The sequence below is a fragment of the Lepisma saccharinum genome, chromosome 12 (assembly GCF_977018435.1).
Source record: "Lepisma saccharinum chromosome 12, izLepSacc3.1, whole genome shotgun sequence".
NCBI lineage: Eukaryota > Metazoa > Arthropoda > Insecta > Zygentoma > Lepismatidae > Lepisma > Lepisma saccharinum.
In genome coordinates this window covers 17634123-17648960 of record NC_139240.1, presented here as the reverse complement: position 1 = coordinate 17648960, position 14838 = coordinate 17634123, and the positions used below count along the sequence as shown (strand labels likewise).

At 38.5% G+C, this 14838-nt stretch overlaps 1 protein-coding gene across 4 annotated transcripts in view; it reads left to right on the top strand.

Annotated features, from left to right (window-relative positions):
- Nucleotides 1–9811, top strand: part of LOC145996391 (carcinine transporter-like) — a 168793-nt gene extending 158982 nt beyond the window's left edge. For all 4 annotated transcript variants that reach the window (XM_083132826.1, XM_083132829.1, XM_083132825.1 and 1 more), the window contains 5 exons: nt 707–875; nt 2126–2347; nt 3294–3508; nt 6073–6260; nt 9453–9811. In XM_083132826.1, coding sequence (XP_082988952.1) covers nt 707–875; nt 2126–2347; nt 3294–3508; nt 6073–6260; nt 9453–9692 — 1034 coding nt within the window. In that variant the 3' untranslated portion in view covers nt 9693–9811. The remainder of the gene's footprint in view (nt 1–706; nt 876–2125; nt 2348–3293; nt 3509–6072; nt 6261–9452) is intronic.
- The last annotated feature ends 5027 nt before the right edge of the window (nt 9812–14838 follow it).

Sequence of the window (14838 nt, the reverse complement as noted above, 5' to 3'; positions counted from 1 at the left end):
AACGATAAGGGGCTGGACCCCATATAATGTGACGGGTGCAAAATAGCCTTAGTGCTGACGCACCCACAATTTTAAATTCAAATTCAAATACCCCAGCTTATACAGAAAAGGCAGCCCCAACCGTCACATTAGTTCGATGAGTAAAAAAAAAAGATCAATTTCAGAATGTTCGCTTAATTAGAATAGAATAAATCACTGGAATCACTAAATAAATTAGTATTTTAAATTACATATTTACTTTTCTAGAATGAAGTATGTATAATTTATTTAAGCAAGCGTAAAAGAAGTAATTTTAAAGTACTGAATGTTGGCAAAAATATGATTATAAACTGGGTGTACACCCCTACAAGTAATTCTGCCGGCGTCAATGCTTATGGGTCCAATGAAGTGTGATATTCTTCAAGGTGGTCCCGAACTAAAAATGGTTGAGAACCATTGCTCTAACGTGTTCTCAGCGCCCCTTTACAGCCTCAGCTTTAAACCAAGATAAGGTGATTTTAGTCTTCAGAGACACGTGTTGATTTAAGTTGTGACGGGCTTCGTCCCATGTAATGTGACGCACCCAAAATTTTAATTTCGATCAATCAAGCAGTCTTATAACCATTCGACCTCTTCTATGTAAATTAGCCAAAACAAGCAGAAATGAAAAAATAACCCAATTTATAATATATTTTTTGTGCACCAGATGAGTATTTACTTGTTACAGGGATGGAAATGACGCAGAGCGACTTCAGGGCAAAATTCTGCATGATCCAGTGCATAGGGTATACTGCGGGGCTGTGCCTGCTTCCGCTTGCAGCTTGGTTGTCGAGGGACTGGGTCATCTTCCAGTTGGTCACGACTCTTCCGAGTACTATTTTCTACCTCCTTTACAAGTAAGAATTGGCTAGAAAAAGCAGGGAACATTATATGTAGACCAAAAATATCAAACCTCACTTCCATGTAGTACATCCCGATAAATGCAGTCTTGCTGGCCAACGAGGCTTCGGCGCCTGGACCTACGGCCAGTATAATCCTCTGTAGGGCTGTGTGTGTGTGTTGTCCTGTGTTTTGTCCATGTATGTACTGAGTGCCCATTTACAGCCATTAATCTAGATAAGAAGATTTTTAGTACTAAGAGACATGTATTGGCTTTAGTTAAAACGTAAGAACTGCCACGCACTGTTTTAATTTCAGTTCAATAGTTTACGCCTTCCAAAGGACATATTAAGAAAACTGAGCATGTGCTTGTGACTACGTTCTGCATTCTTTCAGGTCGACGAAGCTCGGTTAAAATCTTTCTTGGAGTTGTGTTGTCCCATATTTGTCTCTTTGATGTGAGCGCGTTTAATGGTCAATTCACGCTCCCAAACTATCGAATATTTCGGTTCGAGTTTCCTTTGTTTATGGATTTTATCTCAACATCGTGATTAGTTGAGTTGGTGTTTAAATCCACTTTATGCACAGTAAGGCTAATCGGGACTGGACCTACAGTTTAAAGTGGGATCCGAACCACTTGTGCCTCCACCGGGCATCGAACCCGGGACCCCTTAACATCGTTTAGCCTAGAGGTATAAATTCTCCGTAAAATAAGTCAATTAAACATATATCTACAGTGGGAAGTAGAAGCCATTTGCAATTGGAAGATTTATTATGAGAAGTGGCCACAGGTAATTTTCAAAATTTCTTTTTGTTAATATTTTCTTGTCGTGGTATTTAGAGGTTCTTGGGGCATAAGTACACCCAATTGTCAGCCTCACTTCCGCGTAGTACACCCTAGACTACATTTTGCACTACTTATTGATCATAACAATAAAAATCTAATAAATAATATTATTAGCCCACTATTATAATTTAATTAGACAAGCGAGGCTCTGGTGTCTGGGCCTCCAGCCAGTATACTCCTCTGTAGGGCTGTGTGTGTGTTGTCCTGTGTTTTGCCCTTATGTGTGCTAAGTGCTCCTTTACAGCCTCAGCTTTTATATGAAATCAGAATGTTTTAATATTTTAGTTGTACGACATTGCATTTACGTTATTTTAGTTATGGTAAGGAGCTGGACCCCATATAACGTGGCGGGTGAAAAATAGCCTAAGTGCTGGCGCACCTAAAATTTCAACTTCAATCAATCAATCTACCTTCTTCCAGGCTAGTTCCAGAATCGCCCCTTTGGCTGGCATCTCAGAAGCGAGTGGAGGACGCGGCTAAAGTTATCCAAGAGATAGCCAGAACCAACGGAACCACGCTGCCTCCCGACTACAAGAACGTTCTGGAAAAAGTTGGAGAAAATCACGAGAAGACGTACGGAGTTGCGAGTCTCTTCAAAACGAAGCGATTGGCCATCAGGACAATGATAATAGCATTCGTGTGGTAAGGATTTGATTTAATTGATTTTCATGTCGTCACTGACGTTTGCTCTCCGTATTTGGAGAATGAGCCAAACAGCCTTAGTGTTCATGTACCCATTATGATTTTTGATAAACAAATCAATCTGCCTCCTCGGAAAGGATCCAAATGCATCTCTCTTCCACGCAGTATACTCTGGTAAAGTAATCTTCCAGACTAAGATATTTCTGAGACCTAGACCTGCAGTCAGTATAATCATCAGTGGGGCTTGCGTCCTGTCCATGTGTGTTTGTCCTTTTAGCAGTATTATCGAATCACCATTCGAGATGAAAGGTGTGACCTTTAGAGAAAGGTACCCAAAAATCACTTCCACCCTGAGCTGTAATTTTGGAGAATAACAAGGCTCTGGCGCCAGTATAATCGTCTGTAGGAATAATGTTGTGCTGTCCATATGGGTTTGCAATTGTCCATTTATCCATCACCATCGCCTCGATTAGCCAAGTAATGTGACGCTAAATAAAATAAATTAATCACTCATCTTAACACCATTCACCCTAATCTTCGCAATTAGCCTAAAGTGGCATCAAAGCAAAGTTAAATGAATCAATCAATTTATTAATTTCTACTGTGGTGACAAGTCAAAGGCAGTACGGTATCATAATTTCGTCTCAAAGGTTTCTCAATAAGATACTTTTTGTTGTTGTTACAGAACAAAAGGAGCCATTGTGGAAGTTCAGTTTCGTTAAATGAAATAAGTTAAAAATAATTTTAAAAAACCTTGTGAATTTGTGAGGCAGGGAGCTCCTTGATTGTGGCTCGACTACGCCACTGAGTGTAATCCTTTGTAGGTTCTCAGAAAAGTATGTTGATTTTTCCTCATGGTAAGGAGCTTGGCGCCGTACAATGTAACACATGAAGATACCTGCTGAAATATCCCACACCTTAACTAAATGTTTTGAATTTATTTCAGGTCTGTGAATGGCTTGAGCTACTGGGTGATGATACTGAATGTGTTCAGCGTGGGCGACAACCCTTTCCTCACTTTCTTCTTGTCTTCGTTCTCTGAGCTGCCGGCATACATAGGTGGGATGTACGTCGCGGACAAATTTGGGCGACGATGGACACAATCTGCTTTCTGTTTCTTAGTAGCTGTGGCATCCATCGGTGCAGCTCTCGTTTGCCTACGTAAGCATTCAAGTAACATCAACCTTCAAACGTTCCTGTGACAAGCATGAGATATACACATGCACATGTGGACAAAATCTTGCAGACTAACGAATCTCTGATATCTGATTTGTTGAAAAATGGGTTTCTCGCAAGTAGAAAAGTGCCTCGACTGGATTACCAGGGGTCCAGAAGCACAAACGCTTCAATTCCGGCAAACTTATTTCCCATTAACAAGGTCTGTCTGTCGATTTTCAATGGGAATCTTTGTGCATGTGAGGTGCAGAGGTAAAGTTTCAACGTCAGATCTTCACTCACTCTACGGTGGGGAAGAGAAACTCACTCCAAACAAAGCTATCTTTTTCAGTGTGGACCCACAGCCAGTGTACTCCTCTCTTGATTTTGTGTTGAATCCTGTCCATGTGCGTTTGTGATTATCTTCTCATCTTATTACCATTCATCTCCCATCGTTGCATTTATCCAAACGTGGCACAAAAGCGACGCAAAATAACCAAATCAATCAATTTATTTGGAAAGTCCATCTTATTACCATGACATCAGGAAAAATAATACTTCCGGATTTCACAGTATTGAGGGAAGTTCATAATGTTTAGACACACAAATTACAGTAGGCCAATACACCTTAACGTCATCACAAAACTTGACAAATAAACTTTAACATGTATACCAAATGGTCCTTGAGAGAGAGGGGACATGTTAATATTTTGAAACTAATGTTAATATATTGTATAATCATGTTAGTTTCTTTTAGTAATTTAGGAGATTCAGTGTGACACGAAATGATCATTGCAGTGTTTATTTATGAAAACTTTTTATTGTGTTCTTGTTTACGTTTTTGCATGTTAGTATACAGAGTAGTAATATTGTATGCCAGAGGAGTTTGGTAACCATGGCAATGGTCAAGTCTGTAATGAGTTCACCCCTTATCTTGTTCAAGATTAGGTAAGAAACAGTAGTGCTGAAACGAAAAGAGAGAACTTCACTAATCGCACGGCCATGAAAATAGGCGGCTGGGAAGAATTGCGCTGGTGCCACATATGGGAAAAGCAACGCGAGAGCGGGACAAAAGTAGTTGGTTCCTGCGCACTGTGTGGCAACGTCAACAGGGCTGCGTTGACTAGTTCGAGCGACAGACCGACCTCTCTTCGGGGCACTTTCGAGTCCCATTCGATACAGACTTGGCGATCATGTGAATTGAAAGTTCGTTACAGGCCCCCTGAAATGGAGTCCCATATATACACGTCGGACTGCTCTTGAACCTCCGAACACACGGGTTGTGCTCCGACGTGGCAACAGCGCGAACTTCTGCCACCCGCCTAATTTCATGGCCGTCCGTTTAGAATATACATATATTGTTGGTCTTTATGAATAGCCATAATGCTGACACACCTATAATGGGGGTGTAAGGGGTGACCTTCCACGTAGTACACCCAACTGTCAACCTCACTTCCACGTTAGTACACCCTGGACTGAAGACAAACGAGGCTCTGGCGACTGGCCCCATGGCCAGTATAATTTTGTTGGTATTGTCCTGTTCTTTTGTCCTTATGTGTGCTGAGTGCCCCTTTGCAGCCTCAGCTTTTAAAGAAATATTTTATGATTTTAGTTCTGCAACGATAGAGTTTGTTATTTGTACCGATAAGGGGCTGGACCCGATATAATGAGACGGGTGCAAAATAGCCTTAGTGCTGACGCACCCACAATTTTAAATTCAAATCAAATTAAATCAAACACCCATAATGGTTTTAATCAATCATTCAATATGCCAAAATGCATGGCCAGTGTTTGAATTGAAGAGAAGGAAGCCAGGGAATTTCCCCCCCAGGCTCTACAGTTATATTTTCATTCTCAACCAGGGAAAGAAACCCCCCCCCTCTTTGTATTCTTATTTGGGATTGCTGTTCACGACGTTGTGAAAAAAGATAGTCATTGCACTCTATATCTTTTATGGGCGCACTTTATTTGTATGTTTAGAAGCAGCAAATTCAATGTACACAAAATTTAAGTTAGTTATGTGAATGGGTATACATTATGTAGATATATATAATAAGCGTACTGAAATATAATGATAACAGAAAAAACGTCCATTTAAAAAACCCCGTCTCTTTTGCAATTCAATGTCGAAAGTTGTATTTTAAATTTAGAAATGAGAGTTTTGTTGCACTAGAAAGATAAATGAAAGACTTCGAACAAAAAAAAATCTGCCAACCAATGTACTTTCATTGATTTGAAACACTTTGGCAAAAGAGTCGAAAAAAGAAAACAACCAAAAAGCTGCGGCGTTTTTTTACCGACAACTTCCAAAAGTGGTCGAATTTCTTGTGACAAAATTGTCTGGAAAAGGAGACCATGCTGCAACGCATCGTTTATACACCCAAATGTAATGGTAGCATAATCGTACTGGCACTGTTACACTCAAATCTGAAAATGTAAAAAAATGAATATTCTGCATTTTCTTCAATTCGAACACTGTGCATGACTATATACGTTGAAGAGAGGAGTATTCTCATAGTATGTTCTTATTGGAGCACCATGTGTTTATATTTATATTTTGTATTTTTCAGACCCACACCTCACAGCTGTTCACACTGTGCTGGCCGTGTTCATCAGATTTGGAGTGTCTCTCACCTTCTACGCCATCTACCTGCATGGAATGGAGTTGTACCCAACGTGTTTGAGACAAACTGGATTGGCGTTTTGTTCAGTGTACACGTCAATTTTTGAAATACTTGGGCCTTACGTTGTATATCTGGTAAGTAAAAGTTATTTGTTCCGGTAACCAATGCCTTAACAAGTAACATCGAATGTTGTTTTTGCCTAAGTTTTTAATCTCACGTTTTGTAGCCTTCTGTGGTGCAAGGATCACAATGCATCAATACAGACGCGATTAGTCAGAAGTGGAAGAAATGCGATGTTAAATTCACTTAATTGATGAATCAATCAATTGCCCTTACGTGTGCTAGGTGTCCCTTTGCAAGCTCAGCTTCTAACGTAGGTAAGGAGATTCCAGTCCTCATGGACACGTTTTGATCTTTGTTATGGTAAATGTCCTCCCGTATTGCGTAGTGGTAACGTCGTCGCCTTGTAATCAAGGGGTCCCGGGTTCGATACCCTATGGTGGCACATAGTGGTTCGGGTCCCACTTTAAACTACAGGTCCATTCCCGATTAGCCTTTCTGTGCATAAAGTGTACTTGAAACTTCAAATCAGTCAATCATGTTATGGTAAATGGCTGTGCCTCGTATAGTGTGAAGTGTAGAAATAGCCTAAGTGTTGACGCAACCAAAATTTTAATTTTAATCAGCCTAACTTTGATGTAGTTTAAAAAGAAAACCACATTGTTATAAAAATAAAGTACCCGTGGGGTAGCAGCCGGTGATAGCCAGAGTCTGGCTACCGACTGCGTTCTCACTAGAGGTAGGCGATTATCTAATCAATTGTGGCCTGTGTATGGGAGATCCGAATGAATAGCGTAACACGATCATAGAAAACCTACAACAAGGAGAGAGGGTTCATCGTTTCGACCACACGGCACAATATTGTTAGTGTTAATATAATTTTTGTAGGTCTATATCAAGGTAATATTTACATATAAATTGTTTAGCAAGCTTAAAACTTAATTTTTTGTTATTAATATGTTATAGTAACAACATTTAAATCTGTAACATCCTTCGTTGCAATAAGTTGAACCCCCGCATTATTTCTGTATATACATGACCATGATAAAGGTTTATCCTTTTTATTATTATTGTCCCCGTATATGTTGATGGGTGCAAATAGCCTTAGTGCTGAGGCACCCAATCATTCAATCAATTACGATTGTTCTTGGATACTATAAGTTCTGTACGCCAAGCAATATGTATAGAAATGGGGGTTTTCATATATTTTTTTTTATAGAGAGTGTAAGGGGTTACCTTTCTATAAGACACCCAAATGTCAACCTCACCTCCATGTAGTACACCCGGGACTGCATTTTAAGACTAACGAGCCTCTGCCGACTGGCACTATGGCCAGTATAATTCTGTGTGTTGTCCTGTGTTTTGTGGGGTGTAAGGGGTACCTTCCACGTAGGCGCCCAAAAGTCAACCTCACTTCCACGTAGTACACCCTGGACTAATGACTAACGAGGCTCTGGCGACTGGCCCGATGGCCAGTATAATTTTGTTTGTATTGTCCTGTTCTTTTGTCCTTATGTGTGCTGAGTGCCCCTTTACAGCCTCAGCTTTTAACGAAAGTCAGAACATTTTAATATTTTATGATTTTAGTTCTGCAACGATAGAGTTGTTATTTGTAACGATAAGGGGCTGATCCCCGTATATTGTGACGGGAGCAAAATAGCTTAAGTGCTGACGCTCCCAAAATTTTAAATTCAAATTCAAATTCAAATCCTGTGTTTTGTGCTTATATGTGCTGAGTCCCCCTTTACAGCCTCAGCTTTTAACTTAAGTCAGAATATACAGGGTGGCTCAAAAAGTCACTTAACGCCCTCGGTACAAGGCCACTGCAGCGTGCAACATGGAAATGGTGATGACCAATCGTTATCAGGCCAAGGACGAACCACGTTGATGCCACCCGCACTGTCGGCGGTCATCTTGATGTCCGCCATCTTGAATTCAACTTCAGAATTTTAAATGGGAAGGGGGTGATATGATTATCAAATCAGGCTAGAATTTCACTAGAAATGCAATGGTGAAGGTTTCTTCGATGTATCGTTAACCAGTAAAAAGTTATGACCGAATTCTTGTACCAATTTGCTCCTTTTCGAGGTGTTAAAAAAATGCCTTAAAATTTGTTTAGCGCATCGGTAACGCATCGAGATCAAAGTGATGTCTAGGGAGAGAAGTTCGCATGTCATTGCACGTGATTTTAATCGGATACATCCATGAAGATCTGCACATTATGAATGGTTGTCGCGAGCAATGTACAATGTGACGCTTCCATTGAATTAAAAGTCCTTCACAGTGACAAGGCTAATGTTTATGTTCATAAGAAAGTTTATAAACAGAATATGCGACCCTTGTCATCTGATAACTAACTTTGGACAGAAACTGCTTACAACGTACCCACAGTGTTCTGGTGTTCCTCCCTATTGAAAAGAACTCTGTAAAAAGTACCTTCTTCCATAAGCAAGGATGAAAAAACCTGTTTATTTAACAAATCCAAGTAGCCCTAAGTATTTAAGGTTCCGTTGATTGAAAATTGACTAACCAATCGTGTTCCACACAGCACGCCACACCATTAACTTACCAGCACTAACCATTTAGTTTTGATCTGTCGAAAATGGGTTATCAGATAAAAAACATCGAATATTCTGTTTATGAACTTCCTTATGAACATAAACATTAGCCTTGTCACTGTGAAGGACTTTTCATTTAATGGATGCATTTCTCGTAAAATTCTAGCCTGATTTGATATATCATATCACCCCCTTCCCATTTAAAATTCTAAAGTTGAATTCAAGATGGCGAACATCAAGATGGCTGCCGACCATGCGAGTGACGTCAATGTGGTTCCACCTTGGCTAGGCAACGATTGGTCATGGCCACTTCCACGTTGCGCGCTGCAGTGGCCTTGTACCGAGGGTGTTAAGTGACTTTTTGAGCCACCCTGTATTAGTATTTCAGCTATACGACATTACAGTTATGCTATTTTAGTTATGGTAAGGGGCTGGACCCCGTATAACGTGACGGGTGCAAAATAGCCGATTCAATCTATCAATCAAGTTACCAACGTTACAACTTAAAATTTTATATTATTAATAGATACATAGTAATAATTAAATTATTAAAAGTGTATCATCCGTCACTGCAGTAAGTTAAACCCCATCCATTATTTCTGTATATATGCCGCCATGGTATGTTGATGGGGCAAACGTTTTTGAAACCTTTAAGTTCTGTAAGCCAAGGAATATGTATTGAAATGAGGTGTCTCATATATTTTACAGGGAACAGCTTACGACCTCCGCTACCCATATGTAGTGATAATTCTCATGAATGCACTGGCGTCAGTGTTGATTCTCTTCGTGCCAGAGACACTGCATCATGTTCTCCCCATCTCTGTGACGGAGGCGGACGCCTACGGGAAGGAACAGAAGTTCTGGAGTATGCCTTGGAGAAAACCTTCCGCCTCTGGCAGTGTGACAACATGTCAAACGGAAATGGATGATAAGGAAACGATCACATAAACGTGCAATCAAGCATTCAAAACGTTCTTTTGTATAACAAAGTACCTGTATTGTCTTAATGATGAATTTGTGAGCTTTATCTGCACTTTTCTCAATTACAAATCAATATTTTTCCAGTATATTATTTGCATATTTCTTCTTTCTACACATCAGTGTCCTGTCCATGTGCGTTTCTGATTGTCTTGTTATTACGGACTTTGATTTTTTTTTGAAAATGCGATAACATGATGTTAGCTGCATAAATGCGTTTATGTAGAACAGCGGCATATTCTAAATACATTTTTCATGTATTCAAAATCGCGAAATAACGCGATTTTTGCATAAAATGCGAATCGTGACCTTTTTCACGAATTACAACAAATTTCCTGCTGAGAAAGCGGAAAATAACGCGAAAATTCAACATTTCTTGTGTTTTGAGCTTACGAAACCACATGCAAATGAAAGTTTCTCACAAGTTTTCAATTTCTATCGGAACGTTTTGTATCACCGAGCAAAGCGGTAGGATTCTGGCGGGACATCGCGTGTTAACCTACCATCACACGGATGCCGTTACATCGGTATTTTGCGTGAGAGAAATGAAGAAAAAGAAAATGACTTCAAAAATCATTTCCAACGCATGAATCACGAACAGGGGAAGGCCATGTGACTTATAAATTAAAATACTACTTTAAAAGGACAAATAAATGTATAATTTTAAATTTGGCAAGAAAAATTGTGCTGAAATAAAGACGCGAATTTTGGGGAAAATGACACCGAAAAGAAATAAAGTAACATGATTTTGGAAAAAAAAAAATATCACGGAAAAATGAAGGTCGCTACGTAATATAAACCATTCACCCTGTCGTCATGATTGACCAAATTGGCTAATGATGACCATTCCAAACAATTTTATTTTCACCAGCAGTCTTGTTTTTAGCTTCCTAATGTTGTATGAAGAATGGGCGTCAGGAGGGGGCCGAACCCATCCACCCCCCGTTAAAGTTACAAAACGGCAGAAGGCTTGGAATCTTTATACTTCATAACGTAAAGAATGTTTAGTTAGTTTCTATTCGAAGAGAATAACCGAACTAGAAAAAGGTTATGAAGATGGAAATATACTAGTATAATTAACTGTGCCAGTGACCATTATTTAGTAATTGCTAAATTAAGAGAAAGACTCGCAGTGATAAATCATAAGCAACAAAATCTAAAAGTTCTAAAATTTAATACAGCAAAATTTGCTGATGAAAGAATTAAGAAAGATTACCAAATTAAAATGTCAAATAGATTTGATGTTTTGCAGGATTTAAATGATGATGAAAATATAAATGAAACAGACGTAAATAAGAATTGGGAGCACATACGTAATGCAATAGAATCAGCAGCTAAAGAAAGTATAGGATACCATAAACCAAGAAAAAGTAAGCCATGGTTTGATAATTGAATGTCATAATCTAATAGAAATAAGAAATCAGGCCAGACTTAGGTGGTTAAATAACTCTGATGATACAAATCTAAGAAATTATAATGGAATAAAGTGAGAAGTTAAAAAGTAAAAAAAGAGATTACTTGAAAAGCAAAATTAACAAAATTGAAACAAACAGCAAAAACAAAAATATTAGAGATTTATATAAAGGTGTAAATGAATTTAGAAAGGGGTGGCAACCTAAAGTAAACTTGATAAAAGATAAAGACGGTGATTTTCTAGCTGACCCAAGCGATATTCTAAATAGATGGAAGAACTACTTTAATGACCTTTTAAATGTTCATGTAGGAGATAAATCAGAAGAAAATGAAGTACACAGCAGAACCTTTAGTTCCAGAACCTAACTTGACTGAAGTAAAATATGCTATTAAAAGGCTAAAGAATAACAAAGCACCTGGCATTGATTTAATACCAGCTGAGTTAATTAAATATGGTGGAAATTCATTAATATGTCAAATTCATAAATTAATTTGTTTAATATGGAATAAAGAAGAAATCCCTCAACAGTGGAAAGAATCCATAATTGTTCCTGTGTTTAAAAAAGGTGATAAAATGAACTGCAATAATTACCGTGGAATTTCTCTACTCTCAACAACATATAAAATATTATCTAACATTCTTTTAACAAGACTTACCCCATATGCTAATGAAATTATAGGTGATTTAAACGTAACAGATCAACTACAGATCAAATTTTTCACATTAGACAGAGACTTGAAAAAAAAAAGTGGGAATATAATCAAAATGTCCATCAGGGGTGTAAGGGGTGACCTTCCACTTAGTACACCCAAATGTCAACCTCATTTCCACGTTAGTACACCCTGGACTGAAGACTAACGAGGCTCTGGCGACTGGCCTCATGGTCAGTAAAATTTTGTTTGTATTGTCCTGTTCTTTTGTCCTTATGTGTGCTGAGTGCCCCTTTACAGCCTCAGCTTTTAACGTCAGAAGATTTTAATATTTTATGATTTTAGTTCTGCAACGTTAGAGTTGTTATTTGTAACGATAAGGGGCTGCACCCCGTATAATGTGACGGGTGCAAAATAGCCTTAGTGCTGACGCACCCACAATTTTAACTTCAAATTCAAATTCAAAATGTCCTTCAGCTACTCATTGATTTCAAAAAAGCATATGATTCGGTCAAGAGAGATAAATTATATAATATATTAGTCGAGTTTTGAATACCTAAGAAGCTTGTTAGTATGATAAAAGTATGCACCAGTGAAACAGAAAGTAAAATTCGTGTGGGTATTAATGTGTCTGACAAATTTACAATTCATGATGGGTTAAAACAAGGAGATGCATTATCTCCATTGCTTTTTTAATTTTGCCTTAGAATATGCTGTTAGGAAGGTAAAAGAAACTAACGAAGGACTAAAATTAAATGGTATGACTCAGTTGTTAGCATATGCAGATGATGTAGACTTATTAGGGGATGATATAAATACAATTGAGAATAATGCTAAAATATTTTTCAAAACTGCTAAAGAGATAGTTTTGGAAGTTAACAAAGAGAAAACTAAATATATGCTTACAGGCCGAAACCAAGTGTTAGGTAATAATCAAAATCTAATTATTGATAACAACTCGTTTGAACCAGTTTCCAAATTCAAAAACTTAGGAGTAATATTAATAAATGAAAATTATATTAAAGAGGAAATAAAAAGTAGGCTTAATTCAGGAAATGCATGTTACTTCTCTCTTCATAAACTTTTGTCTTCTCGTTTAATATCTAAGAAACTAAAAGTTAAAATATACAAAACAGTAATTTTGCCTGTAGTATTATATGGGTGTGAAACTTGGTCCCTTACATTGAAAGAGGAACACAAATTGAGAGTATTTGAAAATAAGATCCTTAGGAAAATATTCGGACCTAAAAGAGATTAGGAGACAGGTGAGTGGAGAAGGTTACATAATTTAGAACTACATAATTTGTACTGATGTCCAGATATTATTAATTAGAATAATAAATCAAAAAGACTTAGGTGGGCAGGCCATGTGGCACGAATGGGAGAGGAAAGAGGAGTTTACAGGATTCTTGTTGGGAAACCTGATGGTAAGAGACCTGTAGGAAGACCAAGACGAAGATGGAGGGACAACGTTGAGATGGATTTAAAGGAAATCGGTATGCATGGAAAAGAGTATATATATCTTGCTCAAGATAGGGACAGATGGAAGGCCTGTGTTGCTGCAGCCATGAACCTTCGGGTTTAAGAAGGCTAGAGAGTTAGTTTAGTTAGTTAGATGGAAACATTGAGTGTTATAAAATGTAGAAACCAGTTTATTCTTTAAAAAATATTTTACCACTTAAACAAAAACTATATATATATTGTTGCACACAGTGGCATGCGGTGACATTTCCCTATGGGGAAGCAGATCCAGAAAAATTAAGAGAATCAAGAATTGAGGACTAAAAGTGGTAAACGTTGTAAGAGCCAAAAGCGAAAATGTTGGAAAATGGCATCGTTCAGCACATCAGCCGTAAGAACGTTCACACTAGTGACTCTTTACACTACCTCTTTGAACTACTTAGAGGGATACCAGCCACATTTCACGTTTACCACATTATAAAGCATGGTACATTTCACAGTTTAACGTGGAAAACCGTGTTTGAATAATTGTGGCACTTACAGCGTTTACCAATTTTAGTCTTCAATTCATTGCTTCTACATGGTACGGTATAATGAAAAAATTAGCACCCTATCGGTACTGTTTCCATAACGTCTCTAAGGGAAAATATGAATGTCCTGGCGCAGTTGTTAATTTATTGGATTTTTTTTCAGCAATCTTATTCTTGTGTTTCTCCTGTGTTTTGAAACTTTATAGTTTATTTATGAATATAAATTTTAACTAGCTTGGTGGATACGCTACATCGCTGACAGTACACAGTACACTTAATCGTGCAGTTAGCAACACTGAAGACATCAGCAGCTGAACCGATGGCATTCTCGGCTTTCTTCCATCCCTCACGGGCTAGAAAACAAAATTTGCCCCAACACAAACGCTCTCCCATTGGACCCTTCAAGGTCACCGGGGGATTTCTCGGGCTCCTGGTGGCATTGTACTCAGGCTACAGGATGGCCAGGCTGATACTACGGGGATGTTTTGTCAGCACGCCGCGAGAGGGAGGCTTGCAGGTTGATATTCTGTTGAGGCAACCCAGAAGAAATAATGAAAAGCCAAAAGTTAAAGAATTAATTTGTAACAGTTATGCAGTGTGCCACCACTGCTGGCCTTGCTGTACTGGAGTGCACGCGTATGGTTCCACAGTTTTCAAGAGCTGTGTTCGAAATATCCAAAAAGAAGGCTTAATGTATGATCTTGTCGGAAGTGACGTCACCTAGTGCAGGTCAAGAGCGCCAATTAAGCGAGCAATGGAGCCCAGATTAGCTTATTAAATAGAATTATTGGGTGACTTGTTTACTAGACTCGTGCACTGCTGTTCACTTGTTTGAAATCGTGGAAATCGAAAGTCAGCCAAATGTTGGTTGTAGTTTTTCTAATGTGTGGAAATGTAAGTATAAGAAGTTTCAAAAATGATACGTGATTTCTGTGGTGAAAAACAAGTGTATATAACGCGGGGATAACAATGTGTTCGTAGTTTTACAGAAGGTTGTTTCACGTTGATGGTAACGATTTCGATCACCAGGGAGCAGCACGTAGGCACAGCACAGAGCAGCC